Genomic DNA, 25676 nt, shown 5'->3' with positions numbered 1-25676 from the left:
TGTGGTGCTCTGGCTCCCAGCAACAAAAGTGTGGGAGCGAATTTTGCAGAAGTTGGAGAAAGAGCATACCTGGATGCTAATCTCCCCGCCATCTCATTCAAACATTTTGCACAACTTTCTTTGTCACACACCCTTCTTGCCATTCTCCATTCAGTGACAGAATCGGTTCTTGTGCAAAGCATTTGTATGCACTTCCGCAAATTCACACTTGCAAAAATTCTCACTCCTGAAAAAGCACCAATTCCCCCTCCCCCAGAAAACATAGATGAATCCCTGAAAATTGTGCATTCTGATGTTTTAGGATACAAGGGCCATGCGTAATTAGGGTTGTGTGCGTGGTTTTTTTTTCATTGCTCTTATTTTCCACAAATAAATTTGTACAAAACTGGAACATTTAAAAAAAGGTACATGAAATTTGCATGACTTGGAAGAAGTCCTTGACCCTTGGAATCGCAAGGGTTGCCATTTTCTAATATCCATATTCTGCAAGAATGGAAGTAACGTTTCACTTGAGGCTGCAATGATGAAAGGATTATGCATTAGCAAAAGTGCTTTCCTAGAAAATGTCTTCTTTATGAATTTATTGCATTTGTGCCCAACCTTATTCTGTCAAGGACCCCAATTCAGCTTGCACAAGCCTTCTCTCCTCCTGCATTCTATTCCCACAACAACTCTGTAAGGTAGGCCTGTGACTGATCACCCAGATGGCTGAGCAGGGATTCAACTGCTGCTCTCAAAGGTCCAGCACACTGCCCCCAGTGTCATGTACATGATTCATCTTTTCCTTTTCTGTCATAGAGCAAAACTGCGCTCTTAAGCTACATTTCAGTGATCAGCTGGGCACTGCAGGATATTGCGGGTGAATTATTTTTGGAGATGTATAAATTCAGCAGCAGCTAAGACAATCAAGGCTGCATTTTGAACCAAGTCTCAGCAAATTATAAAGGGGTTCTGTATCCTGAGTGAGTTAAGACGATTTCCAGAAATAGCAAGTGGAAGTTATTTTTCTGGCTCTCTCTTACTTATATCTTGTGCAAGAAACAGGCAATTCTATGCTTGCTTAGATGGAGAGAGCGGAGGTCCTACAGCTTCCAGTGGTTCCATCATCTATGCTGGCTGGGGCATTCTGGGAGATGAAGGACCTTTTCCCCATGTAGTCTGGAGCATGCTGGGAATTTTACAAACTTTTTCCATCCAGGCCGGGGCGTGCTGGTAGGTGAAGGCCCCTTTTTCTTACACTGACTGAGATATGTTGACTATTTCCATATCTTTTCTTTCCAAACACCCCCAGGAGAGCAGCCATAAGTGTTCATGTTTTCTTGTTGCATTCCTAGATTATTCTTAAAAATCTGTACTCTCTGCAGTAGATTATGGGAGAGGGGAATCTCCAACCTCCAGGCTAAATTTGGCCCACTAAACTTCATCATCATCTTTTTTTTATTATTTGCAAATTTAAAATGTTTCCTGTGTTTTCCTGTGGTTTGTGATTTTCTAACTTTGTGTATTGCTGTAAAGGGTCCAGGTGGTTTCCACTACTTGAGTGGCCTGGAAATGAGATTAATAGCAATCATAATAACTTTTCCTTTATTACATTTCTAAACAGTCATTAACCAAGCAGTTTAAAGAGATTAAAACTTTACAAATGCATTTTTAAACACATACATGATATAAAATGCTAATTTTACATATTCAAACATATTTTATATTTACATATAAATATATAAAATACGAATTTTATATATAAACATTGTATGCACACATACCAGCTCTTTAAAAGGCCAGATACCGAAGAAGAAACTCAGATACTTTGGCCACCTAATGAGAAGGAAGGACTCCCTGGAGAAGACCCTGATGCTGGGAAGGATTGACGGCAAAAGAAGAGAGGATGGCAGAGGATGAGGTGGCTGGATGGAGTTACTGGGGCGGTGGGTGTGAGCTTGAGTGGACTCCTGGGGATGGTGGAGGACAGGAAGGCCTGGAGGAATGTTGTCTGTGGGGTCATGATGGGTCAGGCTTGACTTTTCAACCATCTGCAACACACATGCACAAATATATCAAGTACAACACAGAGAGAGAAAGTTATCCCTCTCCAATCAATAGCGTTATTCCAATAATCAGAATAGTGTTTATCTGGCCACCAGACCCATATGAGTTTTCTGCCCCTGGAGCGGGTCAGTCCTCCATGTCTTGGGACATTCCATATGTTTTGGCCTGCTACTGGCTTCCACTGGCCATGCGGATTGTGGCTGATGGGACTTGTAGGCCAACCTCCTGGAGGATCCCAGGTTGGTCCAGGCCGGTCCTGGCCACACACAGTCCCTGCCTCTTGGGGATAACTTGGAATTCTCTGAGGATGGGCTGCAGCTCTTTTTCTCCTTTCTCACTCTCAAATCATTCCATGGCCTACCTTGCAGGGCAGCAAGGAACGCTTCCACTGGCAGAGTCACAATGTCAAGCAGAGCGGCGTGGACGACATGGTCCTCCTCTCCAAGATCAACGAGGATGCCATTGTTGAAAATCTAAAGAAGCGGTTCATGGATGATTATATCTTTGTATCCTTTGGTGGGCGAAACCACACATATGCCAGTGGTGTGGGGTAGGCGAAGATGCAAGCTAAACTCCTGAGCCCCTTTGGTGTCCAGCATCTCTGCAAACCTTCCAGGGACCTTGCATGATGAGTCAATAAATTACCCTTCCTAGGGAACGCTTTCATAAAAGGTTATACAAAGAGGATCGATTCTTTAACCTATATGGCGACCATTAGCCAGGCCCTCTGGGTCTCTCAGAGAGATAATTGTTGTGATCGCAACAATTATCTGGCACAAGGTTTCAGAAAACATGTGGGAACCACACAAGTTGGAGATGCAGACATGGGGTGTGCTAAGGGTGGGGACATGAAGCCGCCCCCTTTGCTCCACAGGGCAAAATGGCAGTGGGAGGAGCGGCAAGGCGAAGGTGAAGGAAGAGGAGGGCTTAGCACTTGGTTGCAGCTGCCAAATTTGGCAATGCTGCAGCCAGAGGATGACAAGAAGCCTTGACCGCAAAACCGCAAGGATTTGTTGTCGTTGTCATTTAAAAGTGGAGCGGGGTGGGCTGTGCAGGTAGTGAAATATGCAAGATCAGTAGATGCGATGCATCCATTTATGTCTGGTGCAGAAAATGTCATTTCCAAAAAAACAATGCTTGTTCAAAAGAGAAGAAGAAAGGGAAGGGGCTGGGGGAGGAAAAACCCACAGAACTGATGTCGACTCTTGTGCTCTGTTGGCAGAAGCAATCGCCTCGGAGGCTTCCAGGAAGCCCAAGAGTGAGTGTCACTTCCCCTGCCATTTCCCCACTGCATCTGGCTAGCTGGACATGCAGGCACTCTTCATGATACCTCCCCCCCCCCACCCCATAGCTGCACCACCAAGGTGAGTCCAACAACCAGGCCAGCTGCGCCAGTCCCTATCAACAAACCAGTTCTAACCAATTTTCACCTCCACTAGCTAGCAGCGGTTCTTTTGTGAGCTGATGGCTTTTACTGCCCACACAAGCTGAAGCTGCTCCCAAATATTTTGCATCCCAATCTGGTCCTAGGAGAATGCAGCCGTCCTCAAACCCCAGCAGCTGCCATGACGTGGTTTGCATCTAAGCTTGGAGGGAACAAGAAGGTCTGCAGTTTGGGCCACTGACGCTGCTACCAAAAAGGTGCTGGTGTCACACGCTGTAAGCCACAGTTCCACTAACATCCTTGTGAAATTACTGGCAAACTACCCCTTGGCAGTTCTGCGATCCCCTGAATCAATAAATCCCAGCCCTAATCAGCAAATCAGTGATGCATTGGAAGAGAGCTTCGGGCAAAAACTATGATGAGGTTTTCCTCAAAGGAATACCTGTTTTCTTCATTTGCTCCCCCCTCTCTTATTCTCTTCCCTCCTTTTAAACTGTACTTTGAGTTAGGTGATATGATTTGGTCAATGTATTCTCCTTTCCCAGTCCAACCACTATCACATAAAATGGCCAGAGGTGATGGGTTATCATTTTAAAGTGCTTTTGCAAAGAGGGGGCTGGTGCCTAGTGAAGTCAGTGAGCTGCAGGGGAGAACTGCTTTCTGATTTACCAACTGTCAGAAATTCATGTCATAGTGGAAACTGAGGTGCATGAGTTTTAAGGTAAGTTCAAACTGGCTGGGGTGCAGAAGGAGGTTTACCCAGATTCCCTTGTTCCAGCACCTTCTCCCATTGCAGAAAGAACCAAGAAACTGTAAAATCAAGAGAGCAAAACGAAGGGGTGGGGAATCCTCAAAACTGCATAAAATTTTGCAAATATTTTACTCCTCAGAGCCACAGAGAAAAGCATGATTTGGAAGCCAAATCAATAGCTTCTCAGAGCTGTCAATCTCCACCCTTGGTGTGTTGTAACAACAATCCATACAAAAATAGCCAGATGGAACTGTTTTTGGTCTCAGGAACAACCCGCATTGCACAAAGAAGGAAGACGGATCATGTATGATCATGAGTGCTCTGTGGTGGGTGTTCACACAGCCATCGCAAAATGCTTCTTTAGAGCCATGCGGTCCTTCTTCAGGAACTCACAGAGAACCACACATGAGTGCAAAGCAGGGGAAATCCACACCGCCACAGGCAAAATAAAAATAACAACGTAACAGCACCACAGCTGCAGAGACTAGCTCAGTGATCAGGAGAAGTTCTTCAGTCATTATTGATTCTCCCATCATCTGCCACATCAAAGGGAATGAAATTTACTTGACGGGGATGGGAGTTACTGAGCAAGAAAAGCTGTGGCAGAAGTTTAAGGAGCTGGGCAATTGTTGTGACGTGTCATCAAGTCATTTCCACTTACAGCTGCCCTATAAATGAAATCACTCCAAAATTTTCTGTTCCTGACAGCCCTGCTCACGTCTTGTCAATGCAAGATGGTAGCTTCCTTGATGGATTCAAGCCATCTGTTATGTGCTCTTCCTTCCCTCCTGCCTTCAATGTTCTCAAGCATGTTTGTTGTCCTCTCGTGATGTGTCCAATGCTTCATCATTTTTCAGGACAAATTCTGGCTTGATTTGATCCAGGAGTTATTTGTTTATCTGTCCATCCAGCAAATTTGCAGAGCTGTCCTTCAGCACCATGGTTTGCAGCACATCCGTTGGTCTTCCAGCTTTTTTTGCTGCCCAGCTTTCATGCACAGGAAGGCAACAGTGATCTTGGCCTTAGTCTCCAGAGAAACATCCTTAACTTGAGGATATTATCTAGTTCCTTCCTTGCAGGATCTTCCAAGTCTCTGTCTTCTTCAAATTTCACCACCATAATCTCCATTTGAACTGATGTTTGAGCCAAGATATGCAGAAACTTTTTTTTGAAAGATATTCAGAGGAACCAAGATTCCATTTAGTGCTGGGAAGTCCTTCCTGACAGTGAGGACCCCGAGGGTGTGGAATGGGCTTCCCCGCGAGGTGGTTGAGGCCCCATCGGTGAGGGTGTTCAAGGACAGGCTGGGCATGCGCATGGTGGGCATGTCGTGAGCGGAGCCGGCTCGTGCCAGAGGTCAGACTAGATGGCCTGGGAGACCCCTTCTGACTTGCTCTGTTTCTATGTTTCTAAACTTTCATAATTTTGATTCCTTTGTTCTCCACCATAAAATTCTGTAATTCTTCTGTAGTCACGGATTTTCATTTTCTTCATGTGCTGCTTTTGAACTTTTTTCTTTCATTTTCAGCAGAAATCCCTTCAATTCCTCAATGCTTTCAATCAGTGATATTAAATTATGGATGGATGGTCTACCCATTTTCACTCCTTCTTTTGATCCTAATCCAGCTTTCTTTATGGTACATTTGGTGTACAGATTGGAGGAAATAAAATACACTTTTGTCGGATGCCTTCATGTATAGGAAGCCATTGTGTTTCTCCAGTTTTCTTGACCATGATACAAGTTATCCATCAGAACGATCGAGCGCTGAGGTATCCCCATTTCTTTCAGGAACACCCATAATTTCACATGATCCACACAGTCAAAGGCTTTGCTGTAGCCTGTAAAGCAAAGACTGATCTTCTGAAATGTTTTGGTCCACTTTGGTGCCAACATAAAAGAAACAAAAATACTTGTCTCTAAATGATTTCTGTTCTCCCTTATCAGAGGAGCCCATCTTGGTATGCAGCAAGCATCTCCCAACTCCACATGCTCGCATTCCTCTTGTTATTTTATAGTTTTTATGTATTTATTTTGTTACTTATTTATTAGGGTTATAAATAAGGTTTCTTTTCAAGAACTCAAAGCAGCTGACATTATTCTTCTCCTACTGCTCTCAGGCTTATCATCACAACAACAACCCTGTGAGGTAGGCTGGGCTGAGAGCCTGTGGCTGGCCCAAGCCACCCAGTTGACTGCATAGAACCCAGTTTGCTGAAGTCCCAGCCCACGACACCACACTGGCTCTCTATTTAAGGCATATTAATTCTATTAATCAGCTAATGTCTGTCTTGAGTCAACTTACATTTGTTGCTACAAACTAGAATTGTACAAAGTCATGACAGGAAAGGAAATGGAGATGGGGAAGGAAGAGGGGAGAAAAAAGCAAATGGCTTGTCAGAAGGGCTGGTGGAAGGCTCTGTTTCCTCTCTCATTTTAGGCAGTCTTGCCTTCCCAAAAGAAAAGAGGAACTATCAGTAAGTTCTAGAAATGAGACATTTCTCAGAAGGTGTTTTTCTGGTAGATATTTGTCAGGTTCTTCCCTCTGCCTCCCCCACAACACACAGAAAAAATGTCACTCGGCAGAATTATTTATACATATTCTCCCTTATCTTGGGGTGGGTGGGTGACCACTGCTGTTTGCTCCCCCCCCCCCCAGGGAGCTGGGCCATGCATTGGGGAGGGTGCAAAACAGAGCTCTGCCTGGGCAGCTTTTCTTTCCAAAACAATGCAAAATAAATTTCATGGGACCCTTGGCTGGCTTGCAATCATGGTCATTTGAAATGGGCCTTATTAATTTGAGGACGGCTTTTGACTGAAGCTGCCCTTTATTTCAAACGTTGTCTTTTTGTGCTTTTATCCATCAATGATTTTTATTGGAACAGTATTTCAGTGCTGCCCTTTCAGTCCATCCAATTTCAATCTTCCTCTTTTGATATGGGGACGACAACTCCCAGCAACACCCACCCAACACATACAGTGGCCACCCGGTTGCAAAAAGCTGCTTTCTAAAGCAATTCACATCACACACGTGCACAACAGAGTGTTCTTCATTATATTTATTTCCCACTTTTTATGCATGGAACCCATGGCAGCTTTCCTAATTCTCTTCCCTTCTCCATTGTTATCCACACAACAACCTTGTAAGGTAGGCTGAGAGTCTGTGACTGGCACAAACTCACCCAGCAAGCTTCATGGCTGGGTGGACACCCAAACTTCCTGATTCCCATCCCGCTTCTCTAACCACTACACCACACTGTCTCTATGCCTTCAACATCTTCTGCCTGTCACAGAGAGGCATTTAAGGTTCCACCCACCTTCTGCCACTTGTAAACAGAAAATAGACAGTAAGGGTGGCCAGTACCAAGAAGGTCCCGTTACCAAGTTCAGCTTGAGCAACAATCAATATGTCTTCCTTGCAAGATGAAAGGAGAGTTTGGCAATCAGGTGGATTTCCTGATCCTGAGCAGTTTAGTGTTCTGTATACTAACAAGAAAAATCTGTACTATGAGTATATACATACTTGTTTCATGTTGTTACTTGCTAGCCACCTTGGGAAGCTTTATATATTTAAAAATTGGCACTGCGTAATCATATTTTATGGAAAACAACAACAATAATGCATATTCAGCAGTGATGTTCATGTTAAACCTCTTTTCCCATTTGGAGTAAGCTCACAGAAGTGCTGCTTTTGGGGAAAGAGTTGGGGTGTTTGGTCCTTGGAGCCAAAAATCTGTCCCGGAACCGAAGGTGGGTTTTCCTAACTGACGTTCGTCTGGACCTTAACAAGTGATGCTCAGACATATATTGGCCCAGTCCTCATCTCCGTCAACCCCTTCAAACAGATGCCTTATTTCACAGACCGAGAAATTGAACTCTACCAAGGAGCGGTAAGGAGCATTTGGATGTGACAAGAGAGAGACGAGACGGGCACACAGGTTTTGTCCTGGCAGCGCTATTTCTAAGACTCCACAGAGATGCAGGCACCAGACTGGCAGGAAATGGTCATTGGAGCAAAATTAGTAAAATGGGCCCAACTCTTTGGGGAGCAAAAAGTGCAGAGAACTCTTGACTGTGCAACTTTGTTTTGCCAGGCAATTTCAAGTTTCTAGTCTTTAAGATCGCAAGGACAAGTTTGAAAGTGTGTGGATAATGTGGGTTGAAATCTCTGAAAACAGACAGGTGGGTGCATACTGCTTTTAGGGGTTTGGAGGGTTTCTTTGCTGTTCTTGCCCCTCCATACGATTCTGGTGCGCCCGCAACTGGAGTATTGTGCTCAGTTCTGGGCCCCTCATTACAGGAAGGATACAGCCAGGTTGGAGTCAGTGCAGCGAAGGGCCACAAGGTTGGTGGCCAGTTTGCAGGGGATGCCGTATGAGGCGAGACTGAGGGAACTGGATCTCTTCAGCCTGGAGGAGAGGAGACCCAGAGGGGATCTGTTGGCGACATACAGGTGTGTGAGGGGATGTCACATGGAGGTGTTTAGAGACCTGTTCTCCCCTGCAGAGGAGGGCAGGACGCACTCCAACAGAGCCAAGCTCAGGGAGCCAAGGTCCCATTTAGATGCCAGGAAGCACTTCCCTGGGAGGTGACTGAGGCCCCGTTGGTGAGGGTGTTCAAAGATAGGTTGGACATGCACATGGTGGGCATATTGTGAGCGGAGCCGGCTGGTGCTGGAGGTCAGACTACATGGCCCGGGAGGCCCCTTCTGACTCGCGCTGTTTCTATGTTCCTATGTTTGCCCCACCAATGCCAGCACTAATAATTCCCCAATCTTCCATCCATGGGGAGCACCAAGGATTGCAGAAATGCAAACAATCATGTGGGGGGGGGGTATGGAGATGAGGAAGAGGAGGAGAATGAAAAACAGCCTGATGTAACCAAAGCAGAGGGATGGGGGAACCAGAAATGAATAGAATAGAAGGGGAGTAGAATTGTGTATCAAGAAAAGAAAACTGATAGGGTAGAAAGCATCTTGTAGAATGAATGATTATTTTGGTGCACGGCATTTTATAAAGGATGACAGAACTGGTCCCTGCCCCAAGGGGACTGCAATCTGTAAACAGACATAAACAATAGAGCATTCAGAGAAATATGGCCTCACAGAGGGAGATTTTGTGAGTCTTTCCATCAGAAGTACTGTACAGATGTAACCTGAGAAATGATGAAGTGTAAGGAAAGAGGACAACCTGTGCAGGATGTCCTATTCATGCCAAGCACTTACTCCCAAGTCAATGGGTCTTGGATTGCAGCCCTCTCAGGAGCAGAATTCAGTTCTTGGATCATGTGAGCTCAAATGGCTGTTGAAAGGATTGTCATATAGCCTTGACCTTGTGCCTCTGGTTTATGCACCAGGCTCAGTATGAAAACCCACCGCATATTTATGCACTGACTGACAACATGTACCGGAACATGCTCATTGACGGGGAGAACCAGTGTGTGATTATCAGGTAAGGTGTATCCCCAGTGGGTGGGGATTCTGGTGTGTGTGGTTGGAACCTTGGGCAAAGAGTGTGACTTTTTTGATGCAAGATGACTCCCTGCTGTACGTACAAAGGCGGAGTTTCCCCATTCAGGAAGTGGCTGCCATGGTGGTCATGCCTGGTTATACATCATGCGCATCCCCAAAACCCAGCGGGAGAGACCCGAAGGAAAGTAACTGGCCACGAATGGGTATGCTGTCATGGTTAAGAGCGGGGATTTGGGAACTCTGGGTTCTAGTCCCCACTTAGACATGAGCTCTTTGGGTGACTGTGGGCCAGTCACTGACTCTCAGCCTGGCCTACCTCACAGGGTTGTTGTGAGAATAAAACAGAGCACTTTGGGTTCCTTGGAGGGAAAACAGGTGAGATATGAATGTAATGAAATAAAAACAGCATGAATGTTCCCATGAGGATGGAGAAGATGGAGAGCACAGCCCCCCTCACATGTTTTCCTGCTGCAACGCCACCATGTAGTGGCATAGGGACTCTTTATGCCCTCTATATATTTTGCCTTGTCTTTGCACAGAATGTAAGTCTATATGGAGCTCTCCTGGCCTAGAGTTGCTTCAATATTATTATTATTATTATTATTATTATTACATTTTTATACTGCCCATAGCCAAAGCTCTCTGGGCAGTATACAGCAATAATCATAGAATCATACACTCAAGTCACCCATCCCGGTTCTGCCCAGGCCTGACCCTGCTTAGCTTCCAAGATTAGGCAGGATCAGGCACTTCAGGCTACGTGGAAGCTAATATGAGGATTCTCATGCCCATTCACACCGATGAAGCTCCTACAGGCAAACTCCAGACTGTTAAAGCGTTGGAAATTCTTCCCAAGATGTGCTTTGGAATCATCTTTCTCCAAACCCTGATCTCTTTCAAACTTTAGCTCTGCCATGGGAACGGGGGAATAGAATCAAAGGATTATAATCTGTATTTAAGTGGATTCATAGCACTATTTGCTTGATGGTGAGAAACAGACAGCTCGTCTGCAGTCCCAGAAGGGATAAAGAATGAGATGCAGAAGCTTGCTACATTTACAGAATTTACTGATTTTATGAGGTACGTGTCAACACAAAACAAACAAGGGCAACTTCCTGGAAAAGGGATTGCTGTTTATTCCTTTCTGGAAGGCACATTTTCAGCACAATACATACCCTCCAGCCTCTGTCTCTGTTTTGAGAGTCTACCTTGATTCCCTCCAAATGAATGGTTGCGTGGAGGGGACTACAATACCCACCACCAGCATGGCTGTTATTGTCTGGTGGTGCTAGACATAGTAGCCCAATAAATCTGACAGGAGGGAGGTTGGGAAAAACCCACAGTAAATGGACATCCTTAAAAAAGAAAGGAAAAGAAAATGAGTTTAATACTATATTTGCAACTATTGAATTATAGGAACCAAAACTGTAAACTGAAATATGGGCAGACACCTTTTTTCCTGTAACTGAAGCTCTGCTGCCTCATACATGCAGAAGTTTTGGTTTTGCTGGGGCTGCAGCAAAGGAGAAAACAGCCCCATATCACACCCTCTTAAAAAAGAAAATAAAAGATGAAACGTCCACTGCTGTATGGAAAAAAGAAAAATAGCAGGAGACTACTGGGCCCTGTGGGATGCAGCATCCACACACTTTTCAGTTCCTTCTGACCCCTGATGAAATCATTGCAACAGGCAGATTTGTTGCCCGTTACGAAACAACTTCTCTTTTCACGCTTGCAAAGCTCATTTCCCTCCTACCGCACCAGCTTGAGCGGATCTTCTGCCCTCTTCCCTTTAAAAAATCCATGAGGACAGGGCAGAGATGATGGTAATCTATTTTGCCCTTTAACATGGCAGGCAGATATTCAACAGGTGAAGCTTTTCCTTCCTACACACATATCTTGGATTCTACAGTAGGCATGGGGAATATGTGTCATTCTCTCTGTCCAAACTTCAGTTCCCATCAGCCTCAGCCAGCATAGTCAAGCATCCAGGAAAATGGGAACTGGAATCCAACCACTTCTGTATGGTTCATGGTTGTCTGCAGGCTTAGTTGCTTTCTTCTTTTTGTTGTTGCTTTTCTTCTTTTGTTCCGAGTTTATTTGTACCAAAAAAGAGGGACGTTCATGGCAGGTTATTGGAAGAAAGTAAAAATAAGCTGATATTTTGGCCCCATTCCTTTGCTTTGGCCCCTCCTGCAGTTGGGATTGCACCCCTCCAAATTCTTCTCTGGAGCAGAGTTTGGAGAAGGAGGGCTGCAGGAGGTTGGTTTGTCCCACACTCTGGATCTGGGGAGCGTGGGCAGCAAAGTATTCCAGGCACTCTGGGAGAAGAAAGAGAGAAGATGGTGGCCCAGAGCAGGGGAACCAAAAGCCAGGCATCGGCAACAGTGAGCCATATGGGAAGAGGCAACGAAGGGGGCTGTGGATCTATGGAAATATGTGGCAGGAAAAGGAGCAACCCTGGAGGGGCCCTGGAGCAGAGTTGACTATGGACCCCACTGCCACAAGAAGATGTGATGGCCACCACGTCGGACGGCCTTCAAAGGGGATTGGGCAAATTCATGGTGGGGCAGGAGGCAATCAAAGCTCCTAGTCCTCATGGCCCTGTGCTGCCTTTGGTACAGGAGGCATATGCCTTTGTGCATCTGTTGCTGGGGAACATGGGTAGGAGGGTGCTGGTTGGCCTCCATGGGGACAGAACACTGGACCGCATGTGCTTGTGGGCTGTTCCAGCAGCGGGGCTCTTTTTAGGTTCTCATTGCCCAAATCCCTGGTGATGCACCTCGGCTGTTGACGCTTCTCAGGAGCTCTCCGTGGTGCTGAACTTCCTCCCACAATAGATTCACCATCATGGCGCACCATGAGCAGCTGAAAGGAAAAGGCTGGATGGAGGAAAGCCCCACAGACTGAGCAAATATCCCGTGGCTTGAAACTGGCCGGGATCTTGCTGTTTCTCTGCAAGGCAAATGCCCGCAAACCGGGGCCATATGGAGCCCTTGCTGGGTTTACCGGCTGCTGTTTTCTTGCTTCCTCAGTTCACGCTGTTCCGCTTCCCCCTCCCTTGTTTCCACGTGTGTCTTTTCAGTGGCGAAAGTGGTGCGGGGAAGACGGTGGCAGCCAAATACATCATGGGATACATTTCCAAAGTGTCGGGAGGGGGCGAGAAAGTGCAGGTACGTCTCAGCAGGGATGAGCCAGCTGAAGAAATCCTGGTTCTCTGGTTCGTTTCCTGCCGTTCCCTTCCCTTTAAGCTGCGGGGAGGAGAAGCATTTTCTCAAAATGTCATGGGGATTCAGTTGTGTGTCTGGGCAGGCCGTAACTAGGGGCATGTTCTCCTTCTAGACGTGTGGGACTCTCAGCCACCACGCAGGCGATGGGAGTCTGGAGGCCCAGGTGGGCACCCAGGTGTGGAGGCTCCTTTCTCATTGATAATCCCAAAATTAAAAATGTAAGAATTGTGTTCTTAATGGGTTGCCTTTCTGGTTTCCCATAATGCCACGAGGCAGTGTGGACTCACCTTGGCTTCGCATGGCATTCAGCTCCCTCTTGGACAATAAAGGGAATGATTTTTGAAGGGGAAATGCTCCAGGGATGAGAGCTGCCCCCTCTCTTAGGAAGGCATGTCATGAGCAGAGCTGTGGGAGACAGGGGTCAGACTAGAAGGCCTGGGAGGCCCCTTCTGACTTGCTCTATTTCTCTCTTTCTAAGCCCTGGATGATCCCCAGGCCAAATGAGTTTCAGGGCTTCTGCAGCCTTGACTAAATCAACAGAGTCTCCATCTCTGAGTGAAGTATCCTGGGATGGCCAGGAAAGTCCACTTTTCTTGGTGGGCTTTCCTGGCCATTCTGCAGCCCACCAAACCCTGCAGACAGCTGTTTCTAGCCACCTATCTAACCTCATTGTCACAGAACAACTGCAACAAAAAGTTGTCAGAACTTGGTCACTGCTTTTCCACCTTGCCTACTTTAAAAGGGAAAAGGGGGTTCCATTAGCCATTATTGGGTTTCTTGCAAGAGGGAAAAAGGTAGACTATAAATGCAGTGATGACTTTCTATCTTCTTTAGCATGTCAAAGACATCATTCTCCAGTCCAATCCATTGCTTGAAGCCTTTGGCAATGCCAAAACCGTCAGAAACAACAATTCCAGCAGATTTGTAAGTCTTTTCAGGTTTCTGTATTCATTAAGACATTTAGATCTCAGGGTGGGAAATACAATAAGGAAAATGCTTCAACCCTTAATCACTATCCAGTCTAAAACTGGCATTAAAATCCAAGGAAACAAACCAAAACTGAGCTAACATGCAGAAGCTCCAAAATCATGTGACTTGCTGGGTAAAGTCTCATTTGCAGACAATCCTGGGGCATACATTCTGGATTCTTGCAGCTCTTGAGCTCACAACATACCCATGCTCCTTTGCCTAATCCAATCCACTGTGTCTCCCACCAGGGGAAATACTTTGAAATCCAATTCAGTCGTGGAGGTGAGCCCGATGGGGGGAAGATCTCCAACTTCCTGCTGGAAAAGTCCCGGGTAGTGAGCCAAAATGAGAGTGAGAGAAACTTCCACATTTATTACCAGGTAGGGGAACCGATGGCACACGAGCTTATGCAGACAACTACTGCTGTTATGTACAGGTGCACAGTAGCAATAGACTGAGCCAGGTGTTTCCTGGCACCTCAGGTGAATCACTGATTTCCAGCCATTCCTGCTGCTATTGTGTTTGTGGTGTTGTGCAATGTTTTCCCTTCTTCTCGTACACACAGCTCATCGAGGGAGCCTCACAAGAACAGAAGCATAACCTGGGGATTATGACCCCGGACTATTACTATTATCTAAGCCAATCGGATGCATACAAAGTGGATGGTACAGATGATCGAAGCGATTTCCATGAGACCATGGTGAGTGTCTATTGTCAGCCCTGGGGCCAAACCCTGTAATCCATGTGTCACTGCATGGATTGCCATGCCTTCTTTTTCGGGATTGGCTTTGGTTCATCTTTTAATCTGCATTTGCCTAGGCCATCCCTTCCAGACAGGCTCAGTGACAGCGTTCAGACAAGCCATGCTTCTGGGTTGAATATGGGTTGAAAGTAGATTGTGGTTTAACTGTGGGTTGCGGTATTTTCTGAACCCAGCTGCACTAACAAGCCAAGTTAGTTAACCAAGAACAACTCATGAATCATAGAATGGGAAGGGGCCTATAAAGCCATTGAGTCCAGCCTCCTGCTCAAGGCAGGACTCCAAGTTCCAGCATCCCTGACAGAGGGCTATACAACTGCCTGTTGAATTTAGAGAGTAAATGCAGTTTGTGGGGAAGGACTTTTAGCAAACATTGTTGTTTTGGCTGGTTCAGTGACAACCCAGGTTTAACCTGTAAGTGTGGCTTGTGCTGCCCAAACTCAGTTATGTGGCAGTTGAAACCTGCACATTCTCAAATTGTGATGTGATTTAGGGACTAGAGCATTTGAAAAATGCATGAGGAAAATGCTTTCTTTTGAAAAATGCACATATGTACTCACTTGAAGCAGGCAAAGAAAAATGGGTGCCCTTCAAAGATGCACATAGTTCTTTATGAATCTAACTTTTGTATTATGATATCATTTCCTCCAGGAAAAAGGGAAAAAATCAAATACTAATTGCTGATGGGTTTGTGGATATATTATAAGGTGAATTATTATTTACTTGATACCCATGATAGTTTTTTTCTTTAGTAATAACAAAGTATTATTAAGTCAAAACTATGGTTATAAAATTGATAGAAGTAATAATAATTATTGACTTCCCACACTTAGCAGTATATGTAATCTTTGCATAAAGTCCCTTGAGAGAGAGTCAAAAATAAAAATGCACACCACTAATGCATGCATTTGGAAAAATACTCACAAAGAGTGCACGGACTTTTATGCAAAACTACAAAACCAACAATTGCAATTGTGGTGGAGAACTTGGGCAGACTCAGTGTTTGCTTGCAGGCCTATTTTCTGTCTCTTCCATCACCATCTTTGGGTTTGTCTTCTCAGTTTTTCTTTCTTTGCCTGCAGAATGCCATGGACGTGATTGGAATCACAGGTCAAGATAAGCAGCTTGTCCTGCAGATAATAGCTGGCATTCTTCACCTGGGCAATATCAGTTTCCAGGAACAGGGCAACTATGCTCAAGTGGAAAGTCCAGACCGTAAGTATTTGCCTCTGCCTACTCCATCAAGTAGAGTTGGCTGAAAATATAGCTTCGGTTCTTTTCCAAATGTGCCGTTTTCTTCATGTTTGGGACAGAAAGCATTTCAGCTTAAACAACCCCAAAAACTGGAGAACTGAAACTGAAGCAATTCATCTATGCTAACCAAAACAGGAGTGAAACTTTTGCCTTCAGATTTTGGGAAGCTGCATTGTTTCTTTTAACGTCTGCCTGAATTCAGTTTTGGGCCTCTTTTACCCAAGTCCCATATGTGAACCACTGTGCCACACTGCCTTTTGAGTCTGAAACCATCTCTGGTGAAATGGTCTTTTGTCACCCTGTCCTTGTAGTGGGTAGAGTGCTGGACTTAGGCCAGAAAGAGCTAACATAGAAACAGAGTAGAACCATCCAACAAAACCCACAAATGTAGACTGTTGACTCATTGGGGGCCTCTCTCAACTTGCCTTGCAAGGCTGTTTTGCCTTGACTTTCTCAGAGGAAGCTGGATGCATGCAGTTTTTGATGATCTCACTAGGTTCTGCTCTTCCAAATGTTCTACCAAGCCTCCTAGAGATACCAATGGAGCTTTCCTTTGTTCTCCCACCTTAGTGCTTGCCTTTCCAGCCTACCTCCTGGGGATTGACAAGGACCGGCTGGATGAAAAGCTCACCAGTAGAAAAATGGACAGCAAATGGGGAGGCCGGTCAGAGTCCATCAATGTGACCCTCAACGTAGAGCAAGCATCTTACACCCGCGATGCCCTTGCCAAAGGACTCTATGCACGGGTCTTTGACTTCTTGGTGGAGGTAAGCAATAGCACAGGACCACGGAGTTGGAAGGGCCTAGAAAGCCCAACCTGCTGCTCAGCGCAGGCCCCAAGTCTCCCATCCAAATACTACCTGGGCCTGACCCCGCTTAGCTTTCGAACCTGGACAGGATCAGGCACTTCAGGCTGCGTGGAGACTCCATGCTTGGAATATGGCACTGCTCTAGTTTTGGCAGTCTATCTATTCCGTTTCTATGGTTCTCTGGACACAATGTCCAACCAATGACTGGGACTTAATAGAGAGAGCTAAATGGGATGGTGGCTTGTTGAACCCAGGAGAAGTTCCCTGGCTTCTTCACTACTTGATCTGGAGAATAGTTCTTTTTAGAGAGGGGATCTTAGAAGATCTCAGCAGCATTTCTCACTGTCATTCTTTGAATACAAAACTTCAGGCTCATCCCTGGGAAAGTTTATTAGGGCTTCAGGTCCCACCCCCACCCCTGCAATGGATGTTCTGTGACAAAAGAACAAAAGCACAGAGCAACAGTGAAACACACAGGAAAAATAGCATTTAAAATACGTAAATAAAGCCATAAGATAAAACTCTAAAACCCTTGGAGGGAAGAAATGTCTTCACAGGTGCTGAAAAGATAACAGCATCAGTTCCATTTGGGGGGGGCATTCCATAAATGGGGTGTCACAGCTGGGAAAAGCCCCTCTTTTCAAGCTACCTGCTTTGCTTGGGCAATGTTTATAACTTTCTACTGTTTGAAAACCAAATTGTAAGGGTTGGACTCACAGCTGAAAAGATAAGAGCTAGAGAGGTTTTGAAGGGGACCCTGTCCTGAATCACCCCTGTTCCGTCTTTTAGTATTATGCTTTAATATGCTTGATTTATGATTTTATTTGTTAATTCAATGTTTTCCCTTGTTAATTTGTAATGGCCTATGGCTAAATGCAATAAACTGATTGACTGACTGACTTGCTGGAGGAAATTTAACCCAATGGCGACCCATTGAACACTTCCAGTTTTTATGGATTTTTGGACAGCTTTGCTTGGGTCTAGATTTAAGCTGGTGAGGATTCATAGAAACAGAGCGAATCAGAAGGGGTCTCCCGGGCCATCTAGTCTGACCCCTGGCTCCAGCCGGCTCCGCTCACGACATGCCCACCATGTAGACGTCCAGCCTATCCTTGAACACCCGCACCGATAGGGCCTCAACCCCCTCCCGTGGAAGCCCATTCCAAACCCTCGGAGTCCTGACTGTCAGGAAGTGCTTCCTGGCATCCAAATGGAATGTTGGCTCACTGAGCTTTGCTCCATTGGAGCATGTCCTGCCTTCCTCTGCAGGGGAGAACAGGTCTCTCCCCACCTCCATGTGACATCCCCTCACACACCTGCATGTCGCCAACAGATCCCCTTTAAGTCTCCTCTCCTCCAGGCTCAAGAGGCCCAGTTCCCTCAGTGAGGGCCAATTTATCTTTCCAGGTCTGTGGTTCTTTGGGCCCTAAATAGGGAAGGATGGGACATAACAGAGCTTGCGGAAGAAACTGGAGGTCCATTCTTACCTTCCAGTTCTTTGAATCAAATGGGGAGGGTTTCCTTTTGAGAGGCTGGGCTTCCCCATAGATCTCTGAAGGCAAACATTCATGCAGATTCTGATAACAAAATTCTTATTTCCTGATAATTAGTCTGTTCTCTTTCACTCTAGTCCATCAACAAGGCCATGCAAAAGCCATATGAGGAATACAGTGTCGGTGTTCTTGACATTTATGGCTTTGAAATATTCCAGGTAGGAAATTTTCCTATGAATGTTAAGAATATGTTACTGAGTACTGTAACAGAGACTCTTCTAAAAACCATGCTAGAGTTATTTGAATATATGATAACATGGGCAAGATTTACAAAAGCATAAAAGTGGAAAGCACAACAATGTCCAGCTACCAAAGACTGGAAAAATAAGCTAGCTGAATATGGAATAATAGAAAATTGTATAAACAGAAGACCTACCAAAGAATTGAATGGAAAATGGAAAGCTTATTATGAGCAATTCAACCAATATTTAGGAAAAGAGAATTTGTAAAAAAAAATCATTAGAGATATGTATTTCATGATAAAGTTATGACAGTATTCACAAATGTTTTGATAAATTAGTTTAATCTGTTGTTGGACCTTAAGTGAGAATTGATTGATCTAACTGTGGCTAGGGGAGAAAAAAAGTTTTGCTTTCTTATGAACAGGTTAGTTGTTGAAATTATAAGCTATATTTCTGTAATATCCCTTGGTATTCTTTTTTCCTTCCTGGGAGTGTGTGTGTGTGTGAGAGAGAGAGAGAGAGAGAGAGAGAGATTTATTTATTCTTTTAAATGAAAATTGTGTGTGAGATTTATTTATTTATTCTTTTAAAAGAAAATTGTGTTTGTGTGGTTTAGTTATTCTTTTAAATGAAAATTGTGTGTGTGTGTGTGTGTGTGTGTGAGAGAGAGAGAGAGAGAGATTTATTTATTCTTTTAAATGAAAATTGTGTGTGAGATTTATTTATTTATTTTTTTAAATGAAGATTGTGTGTGAGATTTATTTATTTATTCTTTTAAATGAAGATTGTGTGTGTGTACATATGTATGAAATATTCCAGGTAGGCCAAAATACAGGGCCAGTGAATTCTGAATTGGAGATTTCCCCAGGAACTGTGCCAGGGGTTGGCCCAGACCGGGTATGATCTGATTCAACAAGTTTAGGAATGAACTCAGACCAAAGGGCCCTGTGTTTGTTGAGTCCCAGTAGTGCTATGGATTGGAAGTGCAATCTTTGATTAGGAAAGATACGAAGAGCGCTTGGTGCAATCCGGTTGGCGGCCACGTGAACCTTTCATCTGGTGCAACCTGTGCAGTCCTTTCCATGCCAGCGACAAGGCAAATTCAAATGCAGATCCCAGCTCTGAAACTGGCATTCGGTCTCAGACTACAGAACTGAGAATCCAAGGGATGAGCTGCCTCCCTGGACTCAATATGAGGGCCACAGGATTGCTCTGGCAGTGGTCTTGAACTGCTATGCCCAACCAAAATGGAAAGCATTGTGTGGAATTATGTTTTCTGGGATTGTATGTAAAGACAAGAGCCTGCACTTCTAAATTAAAGGATAAAGGCATTCAGAGCTGTTGGTCCAGGAATTGTGGTATAGGAACTGTGCTTGTTACACTGTGGTTGCCCCCTTGATGTTTTTAGAAAGAGATGATTGCTCTGTGAAAATGAAGCTGGGAGCACCAGATCTCCAGCCGGTGGGTCTGATGGGCAATGCAGCCTTGGCAATCACAAAGCACGGATCCCTATGCATGCGTGTTTATAAAACCCCTCTCTCCTCCCTCCCTCCTCCCCACCTTTCAGAGAAATGGGTTTGAGCAATTCTGCATCAACTTTGTGAATGAAAAGCTGCAGCAGATCTTCATCGAACTCACCCTCAAAGCGGAGCAGGTATGGCTTACGGCATGCTCTTGCTTGTGGATGGGGAAAATATTCCACTGTGTCCAGAAGAGCTATGAAAAGTACAGAAGTGTGAGGGATAGTTCTCAGTTGAGCGGTGGGACACCTGCTTTGCAGGCTGAAGGTGTGTGAAGTTAAGAAGACTAAGTAGCAGGAGAGGGCCATGTGGCATACTGGTGAAAGCCTTGGCCTGGGGCTCAGGAGATCCGGGTTCTTATCCCCACTTGACCATAAAGCTCACCAAGTAACTTGGGGCCATCTGTGACTCTCAGCCCAACCTACCTTTATATGAGTGTAAAAAGAGGTAGATTGTGTAGCCACCTTGGTCCCTTGCAGGGTGAAAAAGGATGTGAGAGAAATATAATGAATAAATAAGCGAGAAAAACTCTTTTCTCTGTGGCAGATCTCTGTAGAGATCTTTCTAATGAACTTAGTCCTTGATCTGGAACCATGAGGACTAGAAGCATGCTTGGTCTTTAAGGAAAGTGCTACAGGTCAGCGGATGGAAATATGCCTTGCGTGCAGATGGTTCCTTAAAAGGGATCATGTAGCAGCCAGTGGTGGGAAAAAACTTTTGCCCGAGTCCTGGAGAGTCACTGCAATTCCCAACATTCCCCAGCCAGCTCTGGGGGGAATCTATCCTGGCTTTTGGGCATTGGGAAAGTGCAGCTACCTGCTGAACCTTAATAACCCCTCTCACTATTATTATTATTATTATTATTATTATTATTATTATTATTATTATTATTACAACATTTCTATGCCACCCCTTGCCGAAACCTCGGGGCGGCTTACAACACGATAAAATACATTGAAATACAATAGAACATAATAAATTACCATTAAATATAAAAATACAAAGAATACATTGATTTACAAAAATAAAATTAAAATTATCAGTATAAAATAAAAATATAGGAGGAGAAAGAGAAGGAAGAAGAAGTTGCCCTGGCCAGATCATATGTTTTAACAATTGAAATGATGTTTAAATAAAAAGATCTTTACCTGGCGCCGAAAAACCAGTAACGACGGTGCCAGGCGGAACTCTTTGGGGAGTGAATTCCATAGGTTGGGTGCCACCACAGAGAAAGCCCTCCTCCGGGTACTTACTCTCCTAATTTCTTTCACGGAGGGTTCCCGGAGAAGGGTTTGGATAGAATGCATCCAGTCCATGTTCTTTTCTTTCCCTTCTTCCTTTCCAAACCACACTTTCAGCTCACTCTCCTGATTTTTGTCTTAGGAAGAATATGTGCAAGAGGGAATACGGTGGACCCCAATTGAATATTTCAACAACAAAGTGGTTTGTGACCTCATCGAAAACAAGGTGGTAAGAGACTCACAGGACAAGAGCACTGCAAACTAATAAAAGCCACACAAATGCCCAGCACAGTTGTCAAGAAGAATTAAATGGAAGGGGAAGGGGAGGTTGAAGGGCCTTAAGCCGAGTCCTTGTGAGCAGCCCCTACTTCTGTTCTCACCATTTCAACTTTTAGGGGCACTGTGGAAAATTCAAAGCAGTGGCTCCCCCAGACCTGGGTGAAGCCAGTAGAAGCAGAACCAAATCTCCATCCCGCTTACTTAGCAGTCATTGTTTCTGGGGTTGTTTTGGACCCCAGACACAAAATTGCCTCTGGCCAGCCTTAAATTCCGTAAGTACGGATGCTATTCAGCCAAATGTTTCCCCTAAGAAAGCAGTCAACATAAGAATGGATTTCAAGTTTCAGCAAGTCCAGGTGCTTTAAAACTTAATATTTCTTACTGGCTCTGTGACTGCATGTTGGCCCAGTAACTCTTTTTCTACAAAGCAAAAGCTTTAGCTGATGAACTTCAAGCCAGCAGAACAACCGTCCCCCCCCCCCTCAATGGATTTTAGCTTTTGCTGTTTGTTCCTTTGTTTCTGGAGGAGGAGTTGGCTCCTTCTTGGCCATCAAAAGTGTGTGTGTGTGTGTGTGTGTGTGTGTGTGTGAGAGAGAGAGAGAGAGAGAGAGAGAGAGAGAGAGAGAGAGAGAGAGAGGGAAGATCAGGGCTGCAGCTTAGTCGGGAGATACAAACAGGGTTGAGTGTGGGTTGAGTGTGGGTTGTCCTTGCATTGTGGGTTGAGTGTGGGTTGTCCTTGAATTGTGATTGTTGAAACCTGGGTTGAAATGCGAGTTGTCATGTTGTTCCATTAAAGCAGAGCCAGAAGAAGTCCTGTGCACCTCTGAGGAACCCAGCCCTCACAAAAGGAATACTTATGCCACCTTTGCTTTCTGTGTCTCTTTCCAACTGCTAGAACCCTCCGGGCATTATGAGTATCTTGGATGACGTCTGTGCCACGGTTTATGCCAAGGGCGACGGGGCAGACCAGACGCTGCTGCAGAAACTCCAGTCTGCGGTGGGCAACCACGAACATTTCAACGGCTCCAGTTCCGGATTCATCATCCACCATTACGCTGGCAAGGTCTCTGGACACCTGAGTTGGCAGGATAGGTCATTCTGCATTGCTCATCCCACAGTGCCCGAATTTCCTTGGGGTGCAACATTTGGCACCTATGGGGGGTGGGGTGGGACCAGAGCAGAAAGGAGAGCTTTCAGCCCATTGGCCTGGCACACGCCGCTCCCGTGACCTAGAGGAACATGTCTTTCTAATTTATTTATATTAATTTATTCGGCCCTGCTGATCAGCCCGTGAAGGCTCCTAGTGGAGCCCTGTAAGGAACAAGAAATTGCTCCAATGTTCAGTTCTCCAGAGACTTTCTAATAGTCACAACACACAAGGAAATGGGGAGTGGGAGGGAAGAAGCCAAGTCACCCTTTTCTGGAAGCACCATTTCAGTGATGTTTCAGGGAGAAAGACGGAGTGCAAGACAAATAAAGGAGTGAATAAAGATAAAATAAAAATCCTCTTTCTCTGGGGTGTCACCACTGAGTAGCAAGATAGAGCCTTCCAGAGACTGTGGTGTTGGACGGCATATAAAAACTTTAAATAAAATTAAAATAAAATAAATAAATCTGGCCTAGGAGCCAAAGTGGCCATGCGTGGCACAGCCTGAGGGTGTTTGCAGTCGGTCACCTTCTCAAACTCACAAGCTGGTTCCCAGCAAAAGAAAAATGCCATTTTTAGAATAAGGCTTGCTGGAATAGTCATCACTGGCCCCTCCTACCCACAGGTGTCTTACGACGTGAGTGGCTTTTGCGAAAGGAACCGCGACGTGCTCTTCACCGACCTGATAGAGCTGATGCAAAGCAGTGAATTGTGAGTGTCACCCCCACCATATCCCCACAAGCCCCATCCTGGTTGGTCTTTGCTCCTTCCCCAGCCTGTTTTGGACTATGCCTCCCTCTGTCCCCAGCCATGGGGAGGATGGGAGCTGCAGTCCAATACATCTGCAGCGGAGCCAAATTGGGGGAGGTTGCTAAGGAGGGTGGAGGGTGATGCCGTCTGGGACTGGATGGATCTACAGGTCTGACAGAGCCGATCTCTTCTTGGAAGAATGGATCTTTCCACAGATATTAGCCAGATTAGGGACACTTCACTGCAGAACGCAATATGGGGAGCCAGCAAAGCATGGTGTCATAGCAGCAAAGTCCGTTCATCTGGTCCAGCAGTGTTGGCCCCTGTCCTTCTCTGCCACTCCTTTTCCAAAGCGGAGGTTGGGTGTTTCCTAAGATTCACTTCACTATGCACCAAGCTCTTCCTTTGTGCCTCTCAGTGGCTTCATCCGGATGCTTTTCCCAGAAAAACTTGATGCGGACAAAAAAGGACGGCCCACCACCGCAGGGTCCAAAATCAAGGTGAGCCTGTTTGGTTTCTGCATTTCTTCTCCAGCAAGAGAAGCTGAGAAAGCTGTCAGAGGAAAAATCCTGTTGAGAAAGCTTGACAGTACTGAAAATGCAGGTCACTCAGGCGATCTCACCTCCCTGCATGTGAATGGAGAAGAGGGCTTATTGTGCACCCAGCACTTCTCTTATCTGAACATTTCAGGAAGATGTGTGAAGGGGGACATCGGGCACGGTTTTCTGTGGGGAGGTCTGTTGACCATCGCTTGATGATTGTAGGTTTGTTCACAGAGGTGCAAGATCCAGGTTGCCAACAGGAGAAGCTCCACTCTCTGTAGTATTTATACAAAGTTAATTTCATTTATTACATTTGCATGCCACCCCATAGCCCATAGTGTTCTCTGGGTGGCTTACGATAGAACAAAAAAAAATATTCCAAAGAAATACAATAATACATTACAGCAATAAAATCAAGCAAAACAATATTTAACTGTAAGAAATACAAAATCAAAACAAACCTTAGTACAATTACATAATGCATAATACAAAATGTGTTGACCACTCTTGGGTCATGTATTAACAAATGAATACTGCACACTTTTGCATTCCCTTCATAAATTAATTCATAAATGTTAATGTTAATTTTATATTATTATGTTTGTATCTCAGTGTATTTTTTGTATTTTTGTATTTGGTGGTAATTTATTATGTTCTAATGTATTTTATTGTGTTGTAAGCTGCCCCGAGGCTTCGGCAAGGGGCGGCATAGAAATGTAATAATAATAATAATAATAATAATAATAATAATAATAATAATAATAATAAATGGGAACGGCCCAGCTAGCCCAGAACTCCAATGAGAAAATTGTTCAGGGACTTCCCTCCCCTCCCCTCCTCTCCCTGTGATCTTCTCTTCTCCTCTCCTCTCCTCTCCTCTCCTCCCCATAACCTTCCCTTCCCTTCTCTTCTCCTCCCTGTGACCTTCTCCCCTTCTCTCCCTTTTTTATTGGCAGCTCTTGGCTTTTCTAGCATTTCACTGTCAGTATTTTGGAGAGCCAGGTAACTGGGTGGTTTTAAAGTGGCATGCCAGGTAACTCCCAAATCTCGGGTCTTCCCACACAGAAACAGGCCAACGACTTGGTGAACACCCTGATGAAGTGCACGCCTCATTATATCCGTTGCATTAAACCCAACGAGACCAAGAGGCCCCGAGACTGGGAGGAGAGCAGGTAACGGGGGGGGGGGGGACAGAGAGAGAGAGGTGGACTCTCATCTCCCCCACAGCTCAGAGCCAAAAGTTATGCTTGCTATTCCTTGAAGTCAATGACTGTCAAGAGGAGTTTTCCTTCGCTTCTCCAGGTCATCTCCTCCCTTCCCTCTGCACCATCCACCCCTGCTGCCAAAATTTGGACTGTATGGTGCTTGGGGCAGGGCATCCCGAGCTGAGGGAGGAGGTGGGATGACTCTACCATGGTGGGAAGATCATAATGTGAACTAAAATACTTTCTTTGGCTTGGTTTGAGAGTGGTGAGATGAGAGAGAGGCTGCTCCAGTTGCTAGGGTTTTGAGAAGGATCTGGTAGAAGCTGGAAAGAGGGAGAAAGAAAGAGTATTGCAGAAGAGTTCTGGAGAGCTATGAAGGATGGGGGCGGCCCTTCCCAAATCTGAGATCAAAGGGAGGCATAAGAGGGCAGCAAATCTTTTAAAAATGCTTTGGCGATGCTGAGAAATTGGAGGAGCAATCATGCAGGAGAAAGCTTAAATATTCTGGAGCTGGGTGGAATGGGATGGGCTGCTGGTCTTGCCCATGGATGGCATTTCAATTTATCTGAGTAAAGTGGATCAGAGG

General features: G+C 45.2%; 1 protein-coding gene across 1 annotated transcript in view; it reads left to right on the top strand.

Moving 5' to 3' along the window:
• The window catches only part of MYO1F (myosin IF), a 48140-nt gene that overhangs the window by 5694 nt on the left and 16770 nt on the right, over positions 1–25676 (top strand). The window contains exons 2-17 of the mRNA XM_044426175.1: positions 2415–2552; positions 7980–8069; positions 9535–9629; positions 12735–12822; positions 13714–13803; positions 14097–14228; positions 14414–14548; positions 15691–15823; positions 16433–16629; positions 18302–18382; positions 19974–20060; positions 21310–21396; positions 22342–22509; positions 23219–23304; positions 23762–23843; positions 24951–25057. Of these exons, the coding sequence (XP_044282110.1) occupies positions 2415–2552; positions 7980–8069; positions 9535–9629; positions 12735–12822; positions 13714–13803; positions 14097–14228; positions 14414–14548; positions 15691–15823; positions 16433–16629; positions 18302–18382; positions 19974–20060; positions 21310–21396; positions 22342–22509; positions 23219–23304; positions 23762–23843; positions 24951–25057 (1796 nt within the window). The remainder of the gene's footprint in view (positions 1–2414; positions 2553–7979; positions 8070–9534; positions 9630–12734; positions 12823–13713; positions 13804–14096; positions 14229–14413; positions 14549–15690; positions 15824–16432; positions 16630–18301; positions 18383–19973; positions 20061–21309; positions 21397–22341; positions 22510–23218; positions 23305–23761; positions 23844–24950; positions 25058–25676) is intronic.

Source organism: Varanus komodoensis, unplaced genomic scaffold (assembly GCF_004798865.1).
Source record: "Varanus komodoensis strain SLA01 unplaced genomic scaffold, ASM479886v1 scaffold164, whole genome shotgun sequence".
Classification (NCBI taxonomy): Eukaryota; Metazoa; Chordata; class Lepidosauria; order Squamata; family Varanidae; genus Varanus; species Varanus komodoensis.
The sequence above is the reverse complement of the archived record's forward strand: the minus strand, read 5'-3'. Positions and strand labels throughout refer to the sequence as shown.